Raw genomic sequence first — 25,931 nt, forward strand, 5'->3', positions numbered from 1 at the left:
GAAAACAAAGGGATTTCAAGAGTATCAGTACGGTACTGGATGGAGTTTCTACTCGCCCGGCTGTGGACATGTGAACATCAAATAGTGAATACAATGATGGCAAATTGGTACAGGGTGAGCCAGTGAAAGGCGATGCGTTCATAATAATACGCTAGAGCAATAAGCATGTAAAAACCATAGTTTTAATACAAAAGAGAGGTGAATGTAATCGAACAGTTTATTAGTATATGTAAGTGTTCTTTTAAAAAATATTGAGAACATGTGTGTTTCAGAGTATTGATTTGTGGGGCACCTGGCTGTCAGAGTTGGTTGAGCTTCTGACTTTGACTCAGGTCATGATCGCTAAGGTCACGATCTCACATTTTGGGGGTTCGAGCCGCATGACAGGCTCTATGCTGACAGCTGAGAGCCTGGAGCCTGCTTTGATTCTATCTCCCTCTCTCTCTGCCTCTCCCCTGCTTGTTCTCTCTCTCTCTCTCTCTCTCTCTCTCTCTCTCTCTGTCTCAAAAGTAAATAAACATTAAAACAATTATTGATTTGTGTTTGTTTTATCACAAGCAGGAGAGAAGCAGCACAGGGGGCTGTGAGTCAGCTACCCCATCCCTGGAAAAGTAAGATCTGTTCCAAGAACAGAAGGAACCCAGTGGCATCTGCAGTCATATTTATTAATCAGGTGGGAAGGAGGGTTTAGTGAATACAAGAGAGCTGGCTCCAGAACGTGTTTCACACTGATGAATTATCTAGCATTCTTGAGAGGGGGAGGTAATCTTTCACTTCTTAAGAGAAAAAAATCTCAGGATGGCCCCACCAATGGAAACAAACAACTGCTAAAGGAGGCAATGCTTTTTCTGGCGGGGGGTAGGGGTGGTGGTAGGGGGAGAAGGCAGAGCTCTTTCAGTGGGCAGCTCGTGCTGTGGGCAGGCCGGCTGGGTGCGCGGCGTCAGCGGTAGAGGTAGTTGGCCTGGATGTGGCCATGATCACAGCCTCCCACCTGTCCCTGTTGTCAAGCATCTTCTTGTTGAACAGCAGCTCCTTGTGCGTCTCCGCAGAGAACTCGAAGTTGGGGCTCTTGACGATGGTGTCCGCAGGGCAGGCCTCCTGGCAGAAGCCGCAGTAGATGCACTTGGCCGGGTGGATTATCATAGCGGGTGGTCCGAGGCTGGACCTCTCTGGTGATGACCTGGGCGGGGCAGACAGCCTCGCAAAGCTTGCAGGTGATGCTGCGCTCCGGTCTGGATGGATAGTGGCACAGTATACGCTCCCTGCAGATGCATGGGCTCAGCGGGCCCTTCTCAAGTGGGTAGTTACTTTTACAAAGGAAGTAGTCCTTTTACAAAGGAAGAAACAGAGACGAGAAAGATATAGTAAATCAGACTATCTTAAACAAAGCTTCTTTCTTCCACCATTTCAAACGGGATCAACTAAGACCTCAAAGAGAGAAAAAAAAAAAGAGTATGGAAGATAATGCAGATAAAAGAGCTAGTTAGGTAGATTTAAACCTGAGCTCTAAGTAGACTGAAAAAGATGAAGCTCTATTGATGATATGACCGGATTGCCTGCAGCCTGCCATGAGATTTGGTTACAAAAAATAGCACATGCTGGGCTGCAGATAGCAGGGTGTGGGGAAGGGGTTCAACCAGAGGCAGTAGTGACTGGTGCGGGACAAAGGAGGAGGAATGATCTGGTTCCCAAAGCTGGGGATGGAAATGTGGAGCTCTCTCCCCTTCTGTGCCCTGTGGTGGCAGTGCAGAGGAACCGAGCCACACAAAGTGAATGGCAAGATGGGAGCTGTGGGAACATGGTGCCTTGGCTCTGGTTAGTTCCTACTGGGTATTGAGTAACTTTGCGTGACAGGAGCAGAGAGGCTGGGAAGACAGATGAGGCCGGGGAGTAAGGGTCAGGGCATGTAGATTTCAGAGACGGGGGAGGCCATGGATGATTCTTTGGAGCATCACAGCTGCCTCTCTGGGGAGCAAACAGGCCATTTCAAGATGGGGAGAACCGCGTGTCTGGTGGCTTAGGGTTGCTGTTGTCAGCAGTTACTAGAAAATGTTTTTAAGTAAATATGCTCATGCAAACACACCCATGCACACTCATTCATTCCTAAATACAAGCTGGACTTTTTCCTGCAGAGGCAAAATGCCTACAGAAGGGTTTCTGCACTTTACTGACTAGGAGAGTAACACATTAGGATTCCCTTCCCGCAAGAGCTGAGTGTTCGTTCTCCTTGGAATGCAGATCGGGTGGTCAAGCTAGACCCGTGCTGCCTTTTCCTTTTCTGAATGTTTGTCATCATCAAGTTTTACTTACAGGCAATCGTGTGGCTTCAAGACAATGTCCCTTGGGCCATTTCTTTGGTAATTCACAAGGTGGCTTGTGCTACCCTGGGAAATGATGGGAGAAGGACCACTGGTGGCTGAAGAATGGTTGAGGTCAGGAGCCAAGACAAACTTGGAAGGATGGCCAGCGTGCTAGGTACCAAATGAAAATAAACAAAAGAAAACCAGCCACAGAATCAACCTCACATGACCTGCATGGTGCCTCAGAGGCCATAGAGTAGTGGCTCTGGCTTCCCCAAACAGAAACCCTTGGCCAAGCAAGAATTGTCCATGTCAGGGGCTGCAAGGTGCTCTTCCCAATCACAAAACAAGAGAATGTGAGGTCATTGTCAGAAGTCTGAGCCTGAGGCCAGAGTAAGCCCCTACCTCTCTGATACTGAGCTTGAGAGCTAAGCATGCTCCAACACCCAGGGGAACCCCCTCGGCTACACCTTGTTACCTCCCATCACTGAAGCTGTTCCCAAGAACCATAGGCCCCTTAGGGAAATTAATGGTGATTGGAGATGAACCTAGATCTGCAGTTAAGTTAGAGGCATTCTAGGAGCCAAACGGGAGGAAATAGGGGAGGGTATAAATTAAAGAGACAGAAAGGGTTTTTGTTTTGTTTTGTTTTTTGGTTCTGATGTCTGAAGCAGTACTGGGACCCAGATTGAACCTCTGTGGAGCCATGACCTATAGGGGATGGAGAACTCTGCCAATCTGAAAGCTTAACAGCCAGCACTGAATATGGCTCTGAATCAGCCACCTAGTGCTTCTCTTCCGTGTACCTTGTCATGGGATCTATTTGGGAGAGAGAGACCATGGGGGTATCATACGGGCCAGGGAGCAAGTGACCAATCAAGCAGCAGAGAGGTTGAATCACAGGAAACTGTCATTTTGTAGGTTAAAAGTTATTAAAAAGCCATTGAAAATGGCTGCTATTTTGACCATTTTTTGGGGGGGGGTGCTGTAAAATGGCTGTTCCAGGAAGTTCTAATATTTTCTAGTTTTCTGTGCCTGTGTCATGCTGGGCACTGTGGAGGTACCAGAAATTTCAGAACCACCCTCGTCCGTGGGAGTCAGCAAACTATGATCCACAGGCCAAATCCAGCCCAATGCCTGTTTCTGTGGTTTCACTGGAACACAGCCACTCCCATTTGCTTACTTATTGTCTGGGACTGCTTTCCAGCTACTGGAGTTGTGAGTTGAACAAAGACTGTACCATCCACAAAGCTTAACTATTCATTGTCTACCCCTTTATAGAAAAAGCTTGCTGACCCCTGCATTATATGGTATGAGCGACAATGATCACTATGAAACGTTACCATTTTTCATCACGATTTAGCTCCTCTCTTTCTCTGCTTTACCTTTCATCGTCATTCTTTTTCCTCCTCTACTTGGCTGAATTTTCAGCCTCCCCTTTCCTCGGACTGCTTCACTGTTCTTCCTTGTTCCCCGTCTGCTCCTCTATGTCCGTGTCCCTTCCTGCTCTCCTCTGTTCATTTCTTCTCCCTCTGTTTCCCCGCTTCTGCTTCATCATTGTCCCTCTCTGCCACCTCTTATGTCTGCTTCAACTTCTTTCCCTCCTTCTTTTCATCAGTGTCTTCTCCTTGGAACGGTTTGAATTAGGAGGGATGGGCTGGCTTCCCATTCCCGCATTTAGAGCAGCCTTCTCTTGCTCTAACACGGCCTTGTGTTTGTTTCCCTCTTAGGTCTGCCCAGTCCATGGGTGAGGAAAGGTAGCATGGAAGATCAGTGACCATTGAGGTTGGTTGGCTGTCTGCCCTGATTGGTCAGCGTCAGATATTTTGAAAACCCTTCCTTCTGTGAGATCATCTGCCTCAGCCAGCCAGCCAGCTCAAAATTTAGAAATGCTGTCCATATACCTTTCTCTTAGGAACTCCGTTAGTCACTGTTCGTGGGCTCAGCCTCCGGAGTTTTAATGAGACTCTTTTATTGTTTTTAATAGCATTGTGAGGCAGTGTCTAGAATCCAGAAATTAAGTCCATTCAAAATTAGGATGGGTCTGTGTGTTGGGTGGTGCCTTTCTTTCCACAAAGTAATATGTGTTTTGAATCTGAGACACTTGTGGTCAATGCTTCTCAGAAGCACGTACCACTGGTTGCTAAAGACTTTCTTATGCAATAGTGTAGGGAGAAAAATCAAAACCGGGAGTCATTTTTAAGTAATTTTCAAAGATACACCAAACCTTGTCACACCCCTCATCACTGATTCCAGAGTGACAAGTAGCCTCATATTGTAGAGCCATCAACCACCAGCCCAGCCCACAACTGAATCAGGGGAGAAAGTATGCAGAACACGGCAGCCTCAGAATTCACCTGGCTTTAGAGGATGCTCCTAAAATCTGTTTCAGGGGCAAAGACTGGGTTGCGTTTGTCTAGAATTTGAATCTATTCACTCTAGTCACTCTTCTTACCCTTTCAAAAGTTTTTGTTAAACACTTGCTCTCTTTTCTCAACACTATGGTGAGTACAGCGGTTCTGATTTCTGTATAATACATTTTTGAAACTTTTGGGCAAACCACTTAATTGTATCTAACAGAAAAGTCATAAATAGAAACAAAGAGGAAAGGATTCAGCCAAACAATATATAATAGATATTTGGGTTAATCCTGCAGCTTCTATTTAGTTTTTGCCCATTAGCCCTCGTTTCGGTTTGGGGATCCATTTGTCTCTACAGAACCTGATTCTGGGGGTGGAGCATGTGACCCCGATCAGCATATTTGACTCCACGGTCATTGTGATTGGTTCTGGGTGGGCATGTGACTAAGCAGATCCAGTTAGGGTGAATTTCAAGATTCTTGCTTGGAATTCTGCTCAGTATCAGGGTCTATCAATTCTTTTTTATTTAAAAAAATTTTTTTAATGTTTATATTTGAGTGAGAAAGAGACAGAGCATGAGCAGGGGAGGGGCAGAGAGAGAGACACACAGAATCAGAAGCAGGCTCCAGGCTCTGAGCTATCTGCACAGAGCCCGATACTGGGCTTGACCTCATGAACTGTGAGATCATGACCTGAACCGAAGTCGGATGCTTAACTGACTGAGTCACCCGTGTGCCCCTATCACTTCTTCTTTTGAAGTGTCTCTTATTTTCTTCCCTTCCTTCCTGTTCTTCCCAGCATTATTCACTTCGAGGCCTTGAATTGCTCCCTACATCTCCCTACATTGTCTACTCCCTTGAATTCGTCTTCCTCTCTCTTGCTGGACTCGTGTACCCAAAGAAACTTTTAAAACTTTACTGGATTCCCCATTAATGGAAAAACAAAGTGTACATAGCTCAGCATGGCATTCTGTGTGGTCCATTCATTGCAGCCATCTAGCTCTTTAACCTGGATTTCCTACAGTTTCAACTGAAACACAGGAATAGAATGACGGTCTTTTTGAGGGCAAAAACTTTATCATGAGCTGTGTTCATAGTCCTTCCCAGGGACTTTTCTCAGGAAACACTGAAATCTGAGCCTAAGTCTGCAGCTAGATCCACACTGTAGGCATCTATGCTGGGGAGTACCAGTGCTAGCAGAGTCAGTGCTAACAACCCTGGGCTCTGTGAGCACCGCATCCTTTATAAACTCCTCAGAACAGTGTGTCCCAGCAAAATGTGTATCCCTTCCAGATGTTAAATAAACTTATTAAAGCAATATGTATCTTGCATGCGGTCAACTCTGAAATGATGGCCGTTTTAAACATTTGTGACTTTAACATAACTGAAACAGATATTGGCTAATGTCTAATTGTTCTGCCTTTTAGAACAGATGTCAATCCATCAAAGATGTACTTTATTGGGATACTCTGTAACAGGAAGCCATGACAAAAGTGTCTGTTGACTTATTGTAACCTGGGAATTAGTGCTGTGTTGAGAGAAGTCTCTATTTGCTTTTTTAATAACAGAAACCCTGGCCCACGGTGGCCTGTGTGCTCTGAGAGAATGTGCCGAGCCCCAGCCTTGTTTTTCTCTTGCTTTCTGTGACAGGGTGCTCCTCCCCACAAGCCTTTGCCAAGCCTTTATGCAATTTGAGTCAAAACATTCTGCATCTGAGCTCATCACATGTGAAAAAAGGGTTTCAACAACAGCTCAACATGTAAAAGTACTGGGGGCTTTTTCAGTCAGTGTTTTAATTAGAATTTACTGAAGCTTGGAAAACTGCATGCAGTTTGTTCAGTGTCTTAGCATTCCCCACTCTGGGCCGAAGTGAAGCAGTTGGCTTCCTGCTGTCGACTAAACAGATGAATAAAGATTCATTTGAAGGAGGTATGTAGACAGTGTATCCATGGCTCTAAGTATTGTCCATTTCACTGGGTGACTTGGGGGTGTTTTTACATATCCAATGGCCCATTCTGTGCTGATTCTGTGCTCAAGGTAAGAATTAACGTTCGTGAAGACCATCTCATCTGGTGTGGATTTCAGCTAGAAATCCCTCTAACTTCTAAAAGGAGAAGTAGATCCAGTTTGTATCGATTCTTTACTTTCATGGAGGGAGATCTAGAAGTGAAATTAGGCTTCTTTTAGGACTCAGGGTCAGGAAGAACCAGGTGAGAATATATGAAGAAGACAAGAATGGCTTGAGGAGGGAGAATGGGGGATGAATGGATGAAAGTCACATCTACTCTTCACTGCTTTGCCAAGTCATATAGGGACACCAGCACCTACCTGGTGCTCCCTTATTCTTCTCTCTGAGGTTTTCTTAGCCCAGAACCTAATGACCACCTCCATCAGAAGGTCATCATATAGTCATGTATTTGTGCTCCAATAACTGAATTTGACTTTTTAAAGCTGTCCTAACTTGCATCCCTGACTTACTGATGGTGAGACTGTATGACCCATACTCCCAAGAATGGTGAAGAGGATGGATGAAAATCAGAGGAGATGATTCATTGACCAAAGATATATAAACCATATTAAGTTTAATCATAGATAATACAGAGAGGAAAATTTCTCCCGTGGAATCATGCATGTTTATCAGTTTTATGTAGATATTGACTGCCTTTGCCATATGTAAAATTTTATGCTTTTATGGGACTTTTCTTAAAAATGTCTCTTGGTCAAAGTTGAACAAGTTACTGACTTGAATTTGGGGTAGAGTGGTAAGCCCATCAGAAGGTAGACATGAGCTCAGTGGAAAGTAGATTCACAGATGAAAAGGCTCTAAAAATGTGGGATTCCTGGAATATTGTATATGTCTTTCTTTTTCTCTTTGCTGCCTGTCAAGTTTTCAAAGGAAAAAAAAAGCCTGTCTTCTTTTGATGACTCTGAAGAAATGCTTACCATCAATGGTGGAGGCAAGAAGTGTATCTCTCCTACGTAACCTGGGGTTCTCTCAAAACACCCAAGGTGCAGGGCTCTTTGGGAGCCCAATGTGGCAAAATGGTGCCTTTCCAGATGTATGCTGGTGAGTAGAGCTTCTCCCCAGGTCATGGGCTACAGCCTGAAAGGGACTTTAAATTTCCTGCTGGTTATACCCAGCTTGTATGGAACTGGAAGAGAATTGGGATCCATGTTCTAAGAGAAGAGGCTTCCCACATTGAGCCAGGCTTTCCAACTTCTTGGATCTCTTCTCCTCTTCCAAATCAATTTGCAATCCTCACTGACCTCAGAGACCCTTGTCTTTTTATCTTTCATCCAGCCCTAAGTCATCTCGCAGGACAGAATTTTGATTTTGGGGAAGTGGGGTGGGGAGGGTCCTTTCCAGATTAAACAAGGAGAAAGAAACAGTCAGTATTAGAGGAACACACTGCTCCCTGCCTTGTTGCATAGTTTTGTAGGTAATGATAAAACCTTGCTTGGAATGACTGAAGGGCAGACCAGGTTAGCGAATGATCTGAAATATTGAGAACTATGGAAAGGATGCATGGTTATAACTAACATGTATATGTAATGTACATGAACTAGTGGCTAAGAAAGGGTCCTCAGCACTCCCAGGGTGAGGCCCCGCTGGTTTGCTTTAATGAATTGAGAAATGCTATTGGTATTTAGCATGTTTCTCACTGGCAAGCAACTACATATGGAAATATTTGAAAACAGCTTATGCTCCTGAGTAGCTTAGACTTTCTCTTATTTACCTTGTTGTTGACATAAAATCTTTCGCTGGTGCACACTTTAGACCACTTTGTGTCCCACTGGCGATTAGCGCATCATGGGCAACAGACTGAATCAGACTTTAGCACGTGTTCTGTACTGGGAACGTGATAAACTCCGCTGAAGAAGGTTAAAGAAGAGGGAGCAAAGCAGACTCATGCCATTCAACAAATGTTTGTTGAGTCTTTCTCTTTCCTGCCCAAACAGTTCTTGATGTGGTAAACTGGGGCAATATGAGTAGAGCAGCTAAACACAAAAATAAACAAACAGCACCCACACAGTCTAGGAACCACACTCTGGCCACAGACACCTCTTTCCCCCTCACATCTCTCAGCCAAAAGGCCAAGAACAGAGGCCAAACACAGATTTGAATTTCACTTCCTCTCCCTTCTTCTACCCAAACTCTGGGGATTAGGGACTAGACAGTAGGAGGTAGAAAGAAGAGAAACAAAATCTGAATAACCACAAAAGCAAATGGCCTTGGGGTAGATTCTAAAGCTGACCACAGGAAAAGGAAATCACTAAATATTTTGGTTTTATCTGTGTGTGTGTGGACTTTTATTTGAGTCCCACTGCTTAAAATACCGTCTAGTCTCTCTTTGCGTGTATCTCTCTGCTCCTAATTTCCTCCACATCTTTAATGCGCCCTGTGTTCATCTCTGAACATTATTTTCACTTGAAGTTCATGCTTTTTCCTCACTTTAGCTAAAATAGAGACCATTTATGAATTTCTTTACATTCTCTACTCTGGCTTCAAGTGTTCTGCCAGCTTTTGAGAAGTCAGTCATAACTTACAACTTCTGAGTTCCATTTTTTTCTTACTTCTCCAATTGCTTTTTCTCATAGTTCAATATTTGGCCTATCGCTCTGACCCATTCCTTTCCTCTGTGCACACAGAGGCTTTATTTATTTTTGGTCATCCCTTTCTGAAAAGTCCTCTGACCCAGAGGCTACGCTGCATTTATATGAAACCAATGAAGTTAAGAGGGCAGAGGGCAAAGTGCCATTCGACATGGTGTCATTTTGGGGTGAGGACTAGAGATCCTGACTCATGCACAGCACATCAACATCCAACCCAAATCCAGAGTCTGTCTGGCATCAGCAGTTTTCAGCATAAAGAGCTTGAGGATAGGGAAAGTCAGGGAGGTAAGACCTTCCCACCAGCCTCCCTCTACCTCACCCTTGCTCCCGTCCCCCACATCTCAGGGTCTCTGAGGGTTCTGATGGACACAGCTGTTATTTCTGTTTTGAGAATGCAGCACATCCCCTTGTTAAGCTTGGTATCAGAGTCAAGGGTATTGCCCGAAAGGATTCCTGATTTCCTAGGAACTACTTCCTCCAGAGGAGGAACTACCTCCTAGGAACTACTTCCACCGCCACCATAGTGGTGGTGCCAACAGGTGGCTCGGTGGGGGTACAAGGGCCCGCATCTCTAATAGCTTTTCTTCAAACCACTAGCAGTCAGCATGCGGCAGAGCATGTGGCCAAAACTATCATATGAACAAGTATATAAAGCCGTTGAGAAAGCATGTGGTTAAAATTATTATGTGCAACAACATTTGAAAAACAATTGGCAAAGCCTGTGTTGAAAATGTATCCCATCATGATTTGTAGAGGGAAGACACCAAGAAAGTGCTGTACTTTGCCACTGGAAAAATGGATAGTTTAAAGGGGAAAATAGCCTAGATTTTGATCCTGTCAAGTCCATTTAAGAAACCCTGTAGGCAGATTGGGAGCTGCTGGTGGCGGCTGGTGAGTGGGGCAGCTAGCAAGCACGTCCCCCACGTAAGCTCAGCTCCAACTCATTCTCCCAGCGGCTGGCCCAGTCTCCATCATCTCCCAGCCCCTCCTATTGAACAATTCTAGACTGGCTGTGGGTGAGGAGCACGGGTGCAGGGATCTGGACTGTGGGACCACGTAGGGCAGAGAAAGACTCTGTGATGGGTGGAGTTTGAAAACTCAGGAGTCCACTTTCATTTCTCCTCACGGTGCTGCCGTTCACTGACATTTATTTGTTATTTTGCATGTGCCAGGAACTTCATCTGTTTTATCTGTAGTCCTTCCAACAACCTTGAACGGGAGATATTTTCTCTCCGTTTTCTTGAATGAAACCCATTGGTTTGATAAGTTAGAACACACACAGCTACAAAAGGCAAAGATCCCACGAAGATGTCTGACCGTAAACCTGACCCCCTTCCTGCACCCATGTCTCTGCAAGGATCGTGGACTGACCTACAGAATACAGAAACCCCTGCAGTTGAGAAATGGCTTATGGCAAATTTTAGCCTGATTTTATAGACAATTCCATTTTATCATTCAGAGATAAACAAATTTCCCTTTGCAGGCACAAAAGGCCATCTGTGCAGCCTAAAACAACATTCTAACCTCCTATCCAATTTCCTGTCTGTGTATCTTTTTAGAGTAATTATGGCTCATCTCTCTAGGTTTTCCATTGATATCTATGTTTTGTTGATTTTTCTCCAGATACATTGGGGGGCACATGTCCAAATTAAATATCATTGATTTCCTGCCTCTTATTTTTAAGTTTCCTCTGTCCTTTACTCTCTGTGGGGTTTGTGTTATATTCCCATTAGTATCTTACAAACCTGGGCTGTAGGCTGTTAACTACACATCCGTGACATGAGACAACGAGCTCAAGGCATTCACGTCTACCTGTTATTTAATCTTGAACTCCTCAAGATTAGACCTTGATCATAGGTAATGCTTGGCATCAACCACTAAAGAACACATCTGACTTTCAGCTTAAACACTCAATTTGCCCTCCTCATCCTCACCTGCCCCCCAAGCCATTAGGCAGGGTGTAATTGTCTATAGCTCATAAATAAAAGTCAAGGCCAGCAGGATTGCAAGTCTTGCCCAGGCTTATGCAACGATAGAACCGTGAACAGGACTAAAAGCTTTTATTGTCATGACTATAAAAGATTAAAACCATTCATGCTTTACGTGCGTTTTATAAAAAAAATAATTGACGAGTATTTATTAAATTGCTCTTTATTTGTTGGCGTGAAAAACAACTTTCAGGTTTTTATTTCAAGTGAGCTATGCTCACCTTGGAGCGGCTTTGGGCGAAATGCTGACATCAGTGGAGCATGTTTTCAGCCTTGGGGGCTTCCACTTTGAGTTCCTCATCTCAGGTTTGGTTCCCACCACCTCATTCCTCTGGTGCACCTAGAGCCTCCTAATCCAACTTCATCTTCCTGGTCTCAACTTTGAAGCTCTGGCCTCTTGGTGCTTCTCAAATCACAGCCTGATGAGGTCCTTTGCCCTTTGAGTCAAAGGTCCAGCTTTTGATGGACTCTCAGTCTGGGACATCTAAGCTCAAAGTTCCTTTAACAGAGAGCTTTTCATTCCTCAGTCTTTAAGAGACACACATGTGCTTAAGAGAGGCGATACTTTGGGGCGCCTGGGTGGCTCAGTCGGCTGAGCGTCCGACTTCGACTCGGGTCATGATCTCGCAGTTGATGAGTTCGAGCCCCGCGTCGGGCTCTGTGCTGACAGCTCAGAGCCTGGAGCCTGCTTCTGATTCTGTGTCTCCCTCTCTCTCTGCCTCTTCCCCGCTCATGCTCTGTCTCTCTCTGTCTCAAAAATAAAGATAAACATTAAAAAAAAAGAAAAAAAAAAGAGAGGCAATACTTTGATTTAGAGCCACATGAAGAGGTAAGGGACTGATGTCATAGCTGCCCCTGTGCTGGCTTTAATGAGCATGAGAAGGGAGGGTGAGGGCATGAGAACCCGACCCAGCTGTCGCAGAAGGGAAGCCCTGAGAGAGTGGATGAGGCATGTGGGAAGCAGCCTGGGAACGTACGTTTCAGAACCAGTAGCAATGAGTGTGTTTCACAAGGGCACTTACTCCTCTGTGGGCCATTGCTTCTCACACTGATTGCTCCTCTCAAGAATTCTTGGTTTGGGGCACCTGGGTGGCTCAGTCAGTTGAGCCTCTGACTCTTTTTTTTTTTTTTTTTTTTCAACGATTTTTTTTTTTTTTTAATTTTTGGGACAGAGAGAGACAGAGCATGAACGGGGGAGGGGCAGAGAGAGAGGGAGACACAGAATCGGAAACAGGCTCCAGGCTCCGAGCCGTCAGCCCAGAGCCCGACGCGGGGCTCAAACTCACGGACCGCGAGATCGTGACCTGGCTGAAGTCGGACGCTTAACCGACTGCGCCACCCAGGCGCCCCGAGCCTCTGACTCTTGATTTCAGCTCTGGTCATGATCTCACGGTTGTGAGATGAAGCCCTGCGTCAGGCTCTGCACTGGGCATGGAACCTGCTTGGGATTCTCTCTCTCCCTCTCCCTCTGCCCCTCTCCCCCCTCGTCTCCCCACCCTCTCAAAAAAAAAAAAAAAAAAGAATTCTTGGTTTTGACCACACAAAAAAAATCCATTTAATTATTCATCTCTGGAGAGGGTGTGGAGAAATAGAAAGTGGATGTTAGTGCATCCCTTTGAAAAAAATTGTACTTTTGGCCAAGAGTCATAAAAATGTTCATGTCCTTTGAATCGGTAATCCTTTTTCCGGGAATATAGCCTCAGGAAAGAATCCTGCATGTAACATGCAAGACTGAGCCACAGTGTGAAGGTGCAAATATCCATTTTCTAGTTAGGGGCTTAAACTTCCAACGCTCTGTTAGCAGGAAGTCGAATGTTGACTTTTTGAGGCTTCCTACAGTCTGCTTTATTGGTCAGGAATACTAGGCACTTTCGTCAATCCAAAGAGGGTCAGAAAAGAAGAGAAATGGATGAGACCGCAGCAGAGCCTCCAGCTTCAGTTACTCTGGCTTCTGTCATTACCACCTGCTCTCCTATTGAGAGTGGTCCAGGGCATCCACGTCCAAGGTCAGACTGAGGTCCCTGTTAGCCTCAGCACTTGCCACAGGAGCTGTCTTTGAAATGTAATCCCACGCCCCAACGCTGAGCTTTTTAATAGTCTCAACATTTTGGCGCCCAAGGTTCCAGCTCAAATGCTTGTGTTGTCATTGTTCATTCATCCTTCCCAGAATGACAACATCTTTCCAGAACAGGGTGGCTGGGCCCAGAGGTGCTTCAGTCTCAGCTACATGAGGAACCCAAGCATCCATCATGTTACAGCTGGACCACTAGCCTGAGCCTCCCTTTCCCCACGGCCTGTGCCTCAGTGGTCTCCTTGCCTTTCTTGGCCACAGGACCTTGGGAGGTCACACCGGTTCCTCCACTCTTGGTTTCTCTAATTTTGAATTGTGAGGGATAGGGTTTAGATATTAGTTCCTTCTCTGCTAAGGCAACCACTCAGTGATCTTATATTGAACTAAAATATCAGCTTCTCTATTTTAAAAACAAAAACACAACACCTGTATGTGCATGCAGGTATTTGGTGCACAATTGTTCATGAAAGTCAAATATGAGAAGAAGTGAAGATGTGACATCAGAGGCCTGTGAAGGAAATCAGGATGCGTCCACTCAGTGAGACATCACACAGCTATTAAAATGGTGATTATGAAGAATATGAGAAAACATGGGTGTTTCCCTCCATCTTCCCAACTTTCTTTTAATTGGTCAAACGAAAAGCAATACAAGACTCATAATTAACTGTTGATATGAAGCTGTTGCCAACAGAACTTGCTGGTGATTCACTTGGGAAAATGAGGGACAGATAACTTAAAGATAATTTTTAAATGTTTGCCTTAAACAAGAGGGTGCGTATTCCTGCTGTTTATTGAGAGTGGGAGGCAAAGCTGGGGATGGGGAAACCAAGAGCTTTGTTTGTCTACACCAGATTTGAAATGCTTCTTAGACATTGGGGATCCAGAGCAGACAGTAGGATGTAGGGGCTTGAGCTTGGGGGAAGGGTCATTGGTATCAAGATGGGATATTTTAAATTTGAATATCATCAGTATGTAGACGGTATTTAAAAACATGAGATCAGAGGTGCCTGGGTGGCTAGGTAGGTTAAGCATCCAACTCTTGATTTCAGCTCAGATCATGATCTCATGGTTTGTGAGATTGAGCCCCATGTCCATCTCTGAGCTGACAGTGCAGAGCCTGCTTGGGGTTCTCTTTCTCTTCCTCTTTCTCTGCCTCTCTCCCTCTCTCAAAATAAGTAAATAAACTTAACCAAAAAAAAAAAAATCCCCATGAGATAGAATTAGCTCACTTAGGAAAAGGGTATACAGATGGACAGGATAAGAAGATCCAGACCAAGTCTTTCGTCATTCCAACACATAGTGATTAGACAGAGAAAGGGAAATCAGCAAAAAGTCAGAGGTGGTGCAGCAGGTTAGGAAGGAGGAAAAGAGAAATGGCGTCATGGAAACGGGGAGAGAAGATTTTAAGGAGGGAGTGGTCAAGTGATCAAGCGCTACTGAGAAGTTAGTAAGATGAAGACAGAGGTGATGATGTCTTTTGGATGGCCAAAGGTGGTCGTTCATGACCTTGAAGTCAGCAGATTCAGTGGCAGGGAGAGGAGGAAAGTCTGCTGGAGTTGGCTGAGCTAAAACTGGGAGATGAGGAAGCGAGGCTATGACCATAGATAATTCTTTCAGGAAGTTGTGTTGTGAAAGACCTTAGGAATGGAAGTGTGCCCGGAGGGAGAAATGGCTGCTCGTGGAAATGATCCAGGGGAGAGGGAGTGACTGCTTACGTAGAGAAGAGAGAGGTTCATGTTCACTGCAGGAGGAGAGGCCTCGGGAAGGATGAAAGGATGGTATCCAGAGCACAGATAGAGAAGTTGGCCTTTAATGAAGAAGGTATGCACATGGAGTCCCTCGCACAGTACCCGGTACAGACAGTAAGTGCTCAGTGAGTACTTGCCATGGTGATTACAAGCCTCTGGGTTGAATAACCAAAGGGAACAATTACTGGCTGGCCCAACTCATTGCTCGAAAATCAGGCTGTGAATGATGGCCTCCACAATTGATATGGACTGGCCAGAGAGGAAAATGAGGAAAAGGCAGAGTGGGCCATTCTTTTCTCCTACAGCCCTGCTCAGACAGGGTGGACTCCCACATTGAGGGGCATTCTTGTGTGCGTGGAAAATGAGAAGATCCCAATGATGGATGAATAACTGGTAATGACTGTCCTTTCATTGAGTCTGTCGTTTTCTTCTTCACTGGATTGTGTTACCCTATTAATAATGCTCTTCAGAGTTCCCAAGAGCAGCTGCTGGGGCCAGGGGGGATGTGAAGAAAACCAAAACCACAATCTCAAAACCTCTCCTATTGCACAATCAAGATGGAAGCCACTATAACTGCTGAGGCACATACCCAGAAGTGGCCATTTCAATGGCCCCTGCAAAGACAGCCTTCTAACCAATTTGTGTGGCAACCAAAGAGACCCCAAGTTATAGCTACTATTCCAGAAATTACTGTATTTAAGCCAGGAACCAGTTTTAACTATGAAGAATGTTACTGTTGATCCCTTGACCTCACTGTTGAGACAGAGTGGGCTGTGTTCCTTGCCAAATAGCTGAGGAAGAAGAAGTCCATGTCTTCATAGCATTGTTAAAAAGAAAGAATTTCTACAGAAATTCTACAGAAAATCTTCAGTCACTTTCCCACTCAATAACAATCTACAATTAAAACAAAAATGTGTCAGTCAGGATTCATAGCTGCAAACATTAGAAACTAGCTCTAACAGCTCTAAACAGAAAAAGAATTTATCAGGAGAATAGGGGGCACCTGGGTGGCTCAGTTGGTTGAGCATCCAACTCTTGATTTCGGCTCAGGTCGTGATTTCATTTGTGAATTCAAGCCCTACGTCGGGCTCCAAGCTGACAGTGTAGAGCCTGCTTGGGATTCTCTCTCTCCCTCTCTCTCTGTCCTTTCCCTGTGCTCTCTCTCTCTAAAAATAAATAAATAAACTTACAAAAAAAGAATAATGGAAATGACCTGTCCATTTAAATGGAGCGGATAAATGTATCATAATATACTCAAACAATGAAATTTGCCATGAAGAAAAAAAAGAACCAACTACTGATACGTACAACAATATGAATGTATTACATAGACATAATATTGAGTGAAAGAAGCCAGACAGTATGTATTTCCATTTATATTAAGTTCAGAAACAGGCTAAATAAATCTATGGTGTTAGCATCAGTATGTAGTTAACCTGTGGTGGACAAAGAGCTGAAAGGGAGCATGAGAGGGGTTCAGGGTGCTGGTTAGATAGGTATGCTCAGTTTGGAAAATTTATCGAGCTGCGTACTCTTGATATGTATTCCTTTCTCTGTGTGTGTCTTCATGAAATTCACACAGAAGGAAATCAACAGAAGGGCTATTAGTAGGTCAAAATATCACCAGGAAATGCTGGAGACCCAGGTTTGGGGCTGTAGGTCCCAGCATGCCTCCGAAATCTGCCACAAAACTCGAATGGGCACATCTTGCTGTGGCCACTAAGCACCAGCCACTGTCGTTTGCTCTGCAGATCCTCCACCTGGGACACACAAATCACTACCTGACATTTGGTTATAGGTGCATTTGTTTATTTTCTGTCTCCTCCAATAGAATGTGAGCTCACTGCTGGCTCCTAGTCGGTACTCAGGAAAATTTACCAAGTGCAATTGCCTTGTTCATAGCTGAGCAGGGTTCTCCTTCTCACGGATGCCTTTTTTCTTCAGATATCTTCTCAGTCAGAATCCAGTCAAGTCTTGCTGTTCCAGGAACACATTTGTTCTTTCAGGCGGTCTCCCTCCCGTATTTCTTCCCTGATTCATCAGCATTGACTTTCAAGTTTTGGTCTTATCCAGCAATCTGATTTCCTGTCATTTCAAGTTCATGGTGGGAGAGTTGTCCTACCGTGACCCCTGTGTGCTCACAACGGAAACATGTGACATCCTGAGGCAAGTGGCGAGGGAGAGGGTGGATGGAGATGAGAACATGTCCATCAGTGAAAGAGTGACGAGGCGATAGCCCTGGTGCTTGACCGAAGGAGACTGCACGAACTCCTTCCGTGCTTATGTCACTTTCACGCCCACTGACACTCTGTCGTTCATTTGTGGAACCTGCTGGGGAATCCAACAGTGGAATCTTGCCCTTCCACCATACTCTCTGTCATTTAGGATATTTTCAGAAAAAATCTCAGGGGTGCTATGCATCACCTACAAGCTTTGAGCCTCACCTTTCCCCCACCCCCAAACAGGGCACATGTCCTCCCTGACCTGTGTTAGCCCCTCAATGCCTGTGCTGGGCAGCGTGCATGGTGGCTTGGCTCTTGGGGACGGTGACCAGGACTTGAAGTCTAAAGACGGATGCCCTTGGCTTATCTTGGTGGAGGGCAAGGTAGAGAGAGTGGGTTGCCCCTTATCATTTTACTTAGAATTCTCACACTTCTACTGAAGCCACCTCAACTCTACCCAACAACAGAAGGTCAGAGAATTATTCCGTGTGTCCACGTGTAAAATTTTGTCCTACGTTTCTGCATTTCATTCCTGAATTGGGGTAGATGGTTTGGGGGTGGTGGTGGCTGACAAAGCTCAAAAGGCATCTGTACCCTTGAGTTGAGAGAAAAGAAACAGAAAACCTGGCTGGTTTCCTTCCACTGCTTTACAAGTTGCCCGCAATGCCTCAGATTTTCTTTCTACCTCCATCTCCTCCCTTCAGCAGACAAACTGTTTCTCACTGCCTGATGGACATTTTCACTGGAAGTTTCTAATGGGATCTCAAACTCAGCATAGCTAAAAGCAGATTAATAATGTTTTGTCCCACACCAGGTTTTTCTCCTGGTATCTTTATTTAGCTTAGCCACAGTACCATTTCTCCTTCTACCCAGGCTCCACATCAAGGCCCTCCATAGGCAATTGTTTGCTAAGTCTTTCAGTTCTTCTTCTCAAGAGTTTGAGCTCTTTGGGTTCCTGGGTGGCTCAGTCGGTAAAGCATCCTACTTCAGCACAGGTCACGATCTCATGTTCGTGGGTTCAAGCCCCTCATCAGGCTCTCTGCTGTCAGCACAGAGTCTGCTTTGGATCTTCTGTCCGCATCCCCCCCCCTCCCCGCCCCTCCTCTGCTCTCTCTCTCAAAAAAATAAATAAACATTAAAAAAAAAAAGAATTTGATCTCCCTTTTTCATCATTGTTGCCGCCTTCCTAGTTCGGACCCTCATCATTTCCTACCCCTTCTGGCCTCCTTAAGAAAGAGTCCAGGGATTTAGAGGAAGTAAGCATATTGCCTCCACTGCTTATCAACTGCATGACTTTGGGCAAGTTGCTTAATTTCCTCATCTATAAATTGGGATAATACCTCTTGCTGTGAGAATTCAATCAGATTATATATACAAAGTAGCACCAGAGAAAAACTCAGTAACAGGGGTGATTATTACCATTTGTCTTCTGATGACTCCAGTTCATTTTCCTCACCACGGCTGGATTTACCTTCAAGGCAGCTCCCATCATGTCTAACAAACACCCAGTGCCTCACCCAGGAGCTACCTAACACCTAATATTCCCATCCCCACATTCCAGATTTTCCATAAAGTACTTGTCTAAACTTCTGATCTCTTTCTCCCTTCCATTTACCCTGTGTAAAGTCAGATGGACCTCTGCACTCTTCCCCACACCCTCTCTATCTATACCACGGCCTGTGTGAGCTGGCTTATGCCATAACTACTGTTTGATTCACCCTCCCTGTCCTTCAAGGTCTAACTCAGATAGTTTCTTTTTCTCTCCTTCTAAAGTCTCAGCCCATAACCACACCTTTCTGCAGGATGCCTCCCTTTCTTCTGGGTCCTAAAGCTGCCTGTGTGTTCATCTTACCTCTGCAGCTGGAAGAATCCTCATTCGCCCAAGTTCACATCTCCATGTCAGGGTGAAAACTGAAACATTCAAGTGTTCCTTTTCCCCTTCAGCTAACAAGATGCTAAAAACCAATATGAGCTAACTCTCCACTAAATCAGTTGGCTAGATCAAGATACCGGTCTTGCTCAAATAAGAGCCTAAGCTGGAAAAATATCTGTGACCCTGAGAAACAGAAAAAAATCTGAGTGTTCTGGCTCAAGCAACGTTCTGCTCACCCAGCCTGTTTCCCGGTGGCCTCCCTGCTTCTGAGCTGTCTGCTTCCAAGGGACAAGGGACGCAAGACTGTACACTGGCCTTGTCTTGTACAAGATGGGGTAGTCGATTCCAACTGATTGAATGTTCTCAAATGAAACTTGGTCTTTTAAGCAGCAGTTAGATGTAAATGTCAGCTGTCTTTAAACTATTGAGGACCCCAAAAAAGTCCCCCCCCCATGGCTGCTTCTTCCAAGAATCCATGCCAGTTTCTTAAAACCCCACTTATGAGTAGCAATGCTTTCCTCCAGACGCTAGCCACAGCCCGGAGGGCTTGGGAGGAAAACAATGAATCCTGCCAGAAAGCTACGCTTTAAATATATGAGGTTAAATTCCGTTTTGAAAAGTTTTAACTCAATTTCCCTTCTCTTCAGAGCCCTACCTCACTTCATATTGTTTTTGACTTGATTTGAATGTTTTTGAAAAGTCTTTCTTTAAAAATTTAAGTAAAGAATTCAATAGTATATTGCTAATTTTAAAAGGAATATACATTTAGTAAATATTTTATGAGTGAGGCTAGGCCAGTCAGACTGAAAAAGAATGATAAAGGCTTAAGATGTTTGTGCACATGATCCTGTTTTTATAATTTTGGGGTTTTGTTTTGAAATATATCACACAGTGCCCTGTTGACCCATGATTTCATAAATGGTCCTCAAATACATCAGGTTTGTTTGATGAACTTATCTATCCGTAAAATATCTCTTTTTATTGTTGTTTGAATATAGATTTATCTGACTTATTTAAAAAAAATTTTTTTTACTGTTTATTTTTGAGAGAGAGAGACAGAGTGTGAGCATGGGAGGGGCAGAGAGAGGGGGAGGCCCAGAATCCCAAGCAGGCTCCAGGCTCTGAGCTGTCAGCACAGAGCCAATGAGGGGCTCAAACTCATGAAACATGAGATCATGCCCGGAGCCAAAGTTGGACACTTAACGGACTGAGCCACCCAAGCGCCCCTTATCTGACTTATTTTTGCCTGTGCTTATCATGTTCTGAGAATATTTGTATTTGCTTTCTTCTTTCTCTTTTTGTAAAAGAATTGTCTTGGGAAAAATTTCAAGCATATACGAAATTAGAGAAAATAGTATAATGAACTTCAAATATCAGTTACCCAAATTCTACAATTGTCAGTATGTTCCCTCTTTGGCATCATTTCTACTTTTTTCCTTCCTTCCCATTTCTTTCGGCTGAAGTGTATTAAAGCAAATCTCATAATTGTGTCATTTCACCTATGTATTTAAGTGTGCATTACTACAGAGGCTCCTGGAAGGCTCAGTCAGTTAAGCGTCCTACTCTTGGTTTCGGCTGAGGTCATATCTCACAGTTTCATGAGTTCAAGTCCCGCCCACCCGCCCCTGTAGGGTTTGCGCTGGCAGTGTGGAGCCTGTGTGATAGTCTCTCTCTCTCTCTCTCTCTCTCTCTCTCTCTCTCTCTCTCCCTCTCCCTTAATCTCTGCCCCTCCCCCACTCACACTGTTTCTATCTCTCTCCAAATAAATAAATAAACTTTAAAAAAGATGTGCATTACTACAAATATGGGTATTTTCTGACATAACCACCATATCTATCAAAACTAAAAATAGTTTATTGGTATCATATTGTACACCATCCAAATGAAACTTGCCCTCATTGTCTTTCTACTGTTGCATTAAGTTGGTTTGCTCAAATCAGGATATAAGCAACGGCCACACATGTTACTGAGTGTTTGGGGCTGGAAAAGAGTTTTAAGGTTTGGTAATGGAGAGCATGTGAAGCACTGTGAGCTAGAGGAGAGGCTCTGGACAAGTGTTACTGAATAATGTGTCTTCAAGACTGGAATGGTTTAGCTGCCAGGCCATACTTCCTTCTGTGTAACTTCCTGTATGGATGGAAATTTGAGGGACTCCAGGATTTGTTCCGTTTGTAGATGTGACTTCCAGAGGAACTATTCCACCTCCTCCATCCCTTCTTATTCCAGTAAATATCACAGAATACCCTTCCCAGGCAGAAAAGAAAGGTAGGGACTTCTACAGTAGCCATTGTCACAGCTTTTGCTGGAAATGCCTTACAAAATTAGCTGTCTCTATCTGCAGAGATGAATTGCATGCAATCTCAGTCTGTCCCTTTATCTACTACTCCATTTTTGGTAAAGTAGACATTGTGTTTGATAGTCCTGAACTTGCTCTGTGCTGATATCAATGACTTCTGGGTCGGCTAACTATACTGGAATATGTGTCAGCACCTCTGGTGTTAATAACTTAGTCTGTAAAAACCGATCTAAAATAGTCTGGAAGTATTGCGCAACCCACCTGTTCATTAATATTTTACCATCTGTGGATCCTAGTGAAAAATGGGTCTAATTCAAAGAGTTCACTTCAAATATATTTTCTTTGGCTCTGGAGACCAAATGAATTGGCAATAAGCAGTGGTGGGGCAGCTTCTGTCAATGCACAGTGGGAGTCAGGGAAGAACCCCCCAACTCCCTCCTACAGCTCTTCCCAGCAGACTTCAAACACATTTTCTCATCGAAAAGAGAGCCCTCCAGGCTCCTAATCACCAACCCAGTGGGATCCTATGTGGCTGGGAATTTCATAAAGCAAAATTCCCCAGGGAGTTTCAACAGAGGTGCTCACGAAGCCAAAACCCCATTAGCTCTTTGGCCCAACACAAAAGCTGAGCTGCAGACTAGCTTCCCACACTCTATGCTCCCAGTCATTCTCTTCAGCAGCTTATTGTTCTTCTCAGTGTCAGTTCTTGTCCATTGCGGGGTAACTCCTGGAAGTCTTGAGAAAGTGACTCCTGGAAGTCTTGAGTAGTTGGAGGTGGGGGTGGGGAGAAAACATCATTACCACACCCATCATCATCATCATGCCATACATTTCTCTAGCACTCCATGTTTGCCAGTTACGGTCATGAACATGGTACTCTTGATCCTAGTGACCCTGTAAGGTAGGGAATGTAAGATATCTTTAAACCTGTTTTATGTGTAAGCAGAGTAAGTTTCACTGAGACTAAGGGCCTTGTCCAATGTCCTGCACTTGGCAGAGCTAGAACCAAAGTGCCAGTCTTTGCCCTCTACTTCAGTGCCTTGTCCTCTTCTCCATGTGACCTCAGTGTGGGCTTACCCCTGCAGAGAGTCTTTGACTCACTTTCCTAACTGGTGGACCCAGCTTGCTTGTGTGGAAAAGAGGTATTCCTGTCTTTGGGATATGGGTGGACCTGGGGTGGCCCAGGATAGCAATCTCTTCCTCAAATGACTGAGTCCTTTTACATTACGCCATAAAATTATTGTCATTTTCTGTGTGCACAATGACATGAAAAATGTGGCAGACTGCCTTCCTTAAAGGAAGGCTTAAATGTTTCATCTTCCCACTGACCTTAATATCTGAATGCCAATTGATAGGCGCTGGTTCTGAAAAGTCAGGTGCATCAATCATAAAAAGAAAATAAAAAATTTAATTGACTGTTTTTGAGTGAATTTTAAAAATCAACAACATTTTGCCCAATAAGCTTCTCATAACTTGCATTATGGGTTGAAGTGCTATTTGAATACTTCTTTTTAAAAGCTTTATGGTCGTTTGCCATGGAAGAACTTCTTGTTCCTTTTCCCTGTCTCCTCTAGCAGAGTAATTAATCTCCATATCTCCCATCCTCTAGTGTATTTAGGCCAGGTTCCCTGACCTACAGTCTACTTCATGGTATTTAGTTCTGAAACAAAATGAAGCAGTCCCATTGCATGGAGTAATTTCTTTGTTTAAACTTCAAGTTGGATTAGCTCATGTCATTACTTTCACTTGGGCTATTATGAAAAATTTTCTCTCCATGGGTTTTGTTTTTATTAAGTTTTCAATTCTGCTACTCTTGATTCAGGTCCAAAAGCCAGTTAATGGAAACATGGCCTCAGGCAAAATTAAGATGTTCATTTTTAATACATATTGATTCTTTCTATCTTTTCCAAATCTAGCCTCTTCCCTTAACACCCCATTCTAGCATACCCTGGGAATCAGTACCCAGAGCCTTATATGTTTTCTGTGCTTCCTCAGTTAACTCTCATACTGAGAAATTCAAATGCACACTAAAGTATATGAATATTATACTTCATCAGTACTTGGTTTACTATTTACAAAGCCATTTCTCATGTGTCTACAAGATTCTGGGCATAAGGGTGTATATTATCAGAGAGATGTTTTTGTACTAGTCTATCCCAGAACAGCATCTGGATTATTCTTTTGCATGAGGAATCATTCAATGACCCAGGAGAAGAATATTGTCTTGTGAACCTTTTCACTTAGGTAACAGAGAACCAACCCAACCAGCTTAAACAAAAAGATAATTTATTTTCTTATGTAGCTGAAGAGTCTATGGGTATGCTTGAGTCATGGCTGGGTTCAAAGCCTCAGACAATGTCATAGGGACCCAGTCACTCTCCAATTCTTGGCTCTGCTTTCTTCTTTTTTCACATAGACTGTCTACTCTTTGTGGACCAGTGGCTGCCAGCAACTTCAGCTTATATCCTCATGACTACAAGTCCAGAAGTAAAGAGTTGGAATCTCTTCCAGTTGCTTGAAGACTAGTCTAGATTTAATTCTTATTGGCTTTATTTGTCTACATCACTGAGCCAATCCTTTGGCCAATGAGAGATCATATTCTGAGTGGGAAGGTCTGGATCATATGTCCACCCCAAGGTCATAGATTGATTGTATATACACTAAAAGTCAGGCAAGGATGATTCCCTAAATCACAATCAGGGTACTGGGAAGGTACAAAACACTATAGTGCACAATTGTGCAATGCAATTGATAGTGAAAACATTTAGATGGTTAGTCTAAGAAGAGTATGGACAGACAAGTAACTCACCTTGAAGTGGGAGAGAATAAAGGTGTTTGGCAGACCTACTACTTCCTAATGTTCTTGGTGCCAAAAAAGTGCTTCTGACCCAACCTCTGGAGAACTGGTTCTAAGTTTGTGGTTGGGAAAACAAGTGCAGGGAAGCAGAGGGAAGAGAAAAGGGGGTACCTGTAACAAATCTGGAATATTAGCTTCTAGATGTTTATAGTACCAGGGCACTGGTAAAAGGAATAGAACACAAGGATGCCATGGCTGGGATCTAGTTAAAGAACCATGAGACTGGTTGATAAAGACCTCTCCCATCTCAGCGAGAACTAAACCAAGACTGTAAGAGTGAGGAGGTCAACAAATGTGATGACAGAAACTATGATAAAAGCACAGAAAAATGGCAAGACCATGCCACACATCCAGCTATATGGAAGTTGAGAGATAGATGAGTGTTTAAAGAGGGTCACAGGAAGAAAGCAAAGGGCATGTGACACATACTGGAATGATAGGCAGAAAGCAAGTTTGGCCAGTACTGGCAGTCAGAGTAGCAGGCTGAGCCAATGCATAAAGCACAGCAGTTAATGGTGTGCATTTCCAGATCCAGGCACACCTTGATTCAGATTCTCACACTTCCTGGCTGAGTAAACTTGGGCACATTTCATCCTCTTAAGTGGGGATAGTGATGTCATGCCTCCCTCCTTGGGTCATGTGAAGATTAAGATCTCATATGTAAAGGGCTTAGTACAATGCTCAATAAATAGTAAGTGGTGGGAACCACGTGTTAAGTTGTAACCACCATGTTAAGTTGTAAGAGGTCATTTGGGGTAGAAAATGCCTGGAATTCTGGGAAGAATTACTTGAGTGATCCCTTTTGGGGTTTGCAGTTTTCAGGCAAGTATTGACCTGTTAGAGGACATTTTTGATTTAGATTTAGATCCTGTTGTTATGTGTTGTCACCCTGTGCTCTTCCCTCCCTACCCTCATCTTTGTTTGCTGATGTAAGTTTACGCAAGGAGAAGGGTTTCTCCTGGAGGAGGAAGGATTTGCAGTTCAGATTTGCTAAACTATCTGATGATCAGAGTCGGTCTTAAGTGAGACCATGTGGCAGGGAAGGACTACTGAGTAAGAGGAAAGAAGTGTGTAGACCAGTGATTCCCAACTCAACACCAGGATCCACCAGCCCAATGAAAATGATATGTCTTAGAACCTGTGTGTGTGTGTGTGTGTGTGTGTGTGTGTGTGTGCATGCGCGTGCACTGCGTGTGCACGCACACACATACATGTGTATGTGTATTGAAAGAACCTAACCCTAGGAGCCAGAACACTCCAGACTTAGTTTTATTCTGAGCACTTGGGGCCTTGCCTAGCATAGAAAGAACAATCTTCCCTTACATCTCAAGGCAGCAGCAGCAACAAATTGGGCTGGAGTTGGCAGAATGAGGGGTACAGGCAGCCCCTGTTTTGACATGACTATAAAACATGTCAAAGAGGAGGCATCTCTGTCTCTATGTTCATGTTACTCTTCTGCCTTTAGCAATGAGGTCAGATTTAGCATTTCTTTAAAGGGGGGAGGGCACATGGGACCTTCCAATCCACCCAAAGGCAGATTTGGGGGTCATTACCCAAATAGACATAGGATGGAAGTCTTTTATGAGTCCTAACTGCAGCGGTG

The 25,931-nt window shown here is 44.1% G+C and overlaps 1 protein-coding gene across 1 annotated transcript in view; it reads right to left on the bottom strand.

Moving 5' to 3' along the window:
* Window positions 1-940: 940 nt before the first annotated feature.
* Window positions 941-25,931, bottom strand: part of LOC124503965 (NADH-ubiquinone oxidoreductase subunit 8-like) — an 88,839-nt gene continuing 63,848 nt past the window's right edge. Inside the window, 3 exon segments of the mRNA XM_047069215.1 lie at window positions 941-969; window positions 972-1,137; window positions 1,139-1,327. Coding sequence (XP_046925171.1) covers window positions 941-969; window positions 972-1,137; window positions 1,139-1,327 — 384 coding nt within the window.

The sequence above is a fragment of the Lynx rufus genome, unplaced genomic scaffold (genome assembly GCF_022079265.1).
Source record: "Lynx rufus isolate CCGP_SWC_20201006 ecotype Redwood Valley unplaced genomic scaffold, mLynRuf1.p SCAF_8, whole genome shotgun sequence".
Classification (NCBI taxonomy): domain Eukaryota; kingdom Metazoa; phylum Chordata; class Mammalia; order Carnivora; family Felidae; genus Lynx; species Lynx rufus.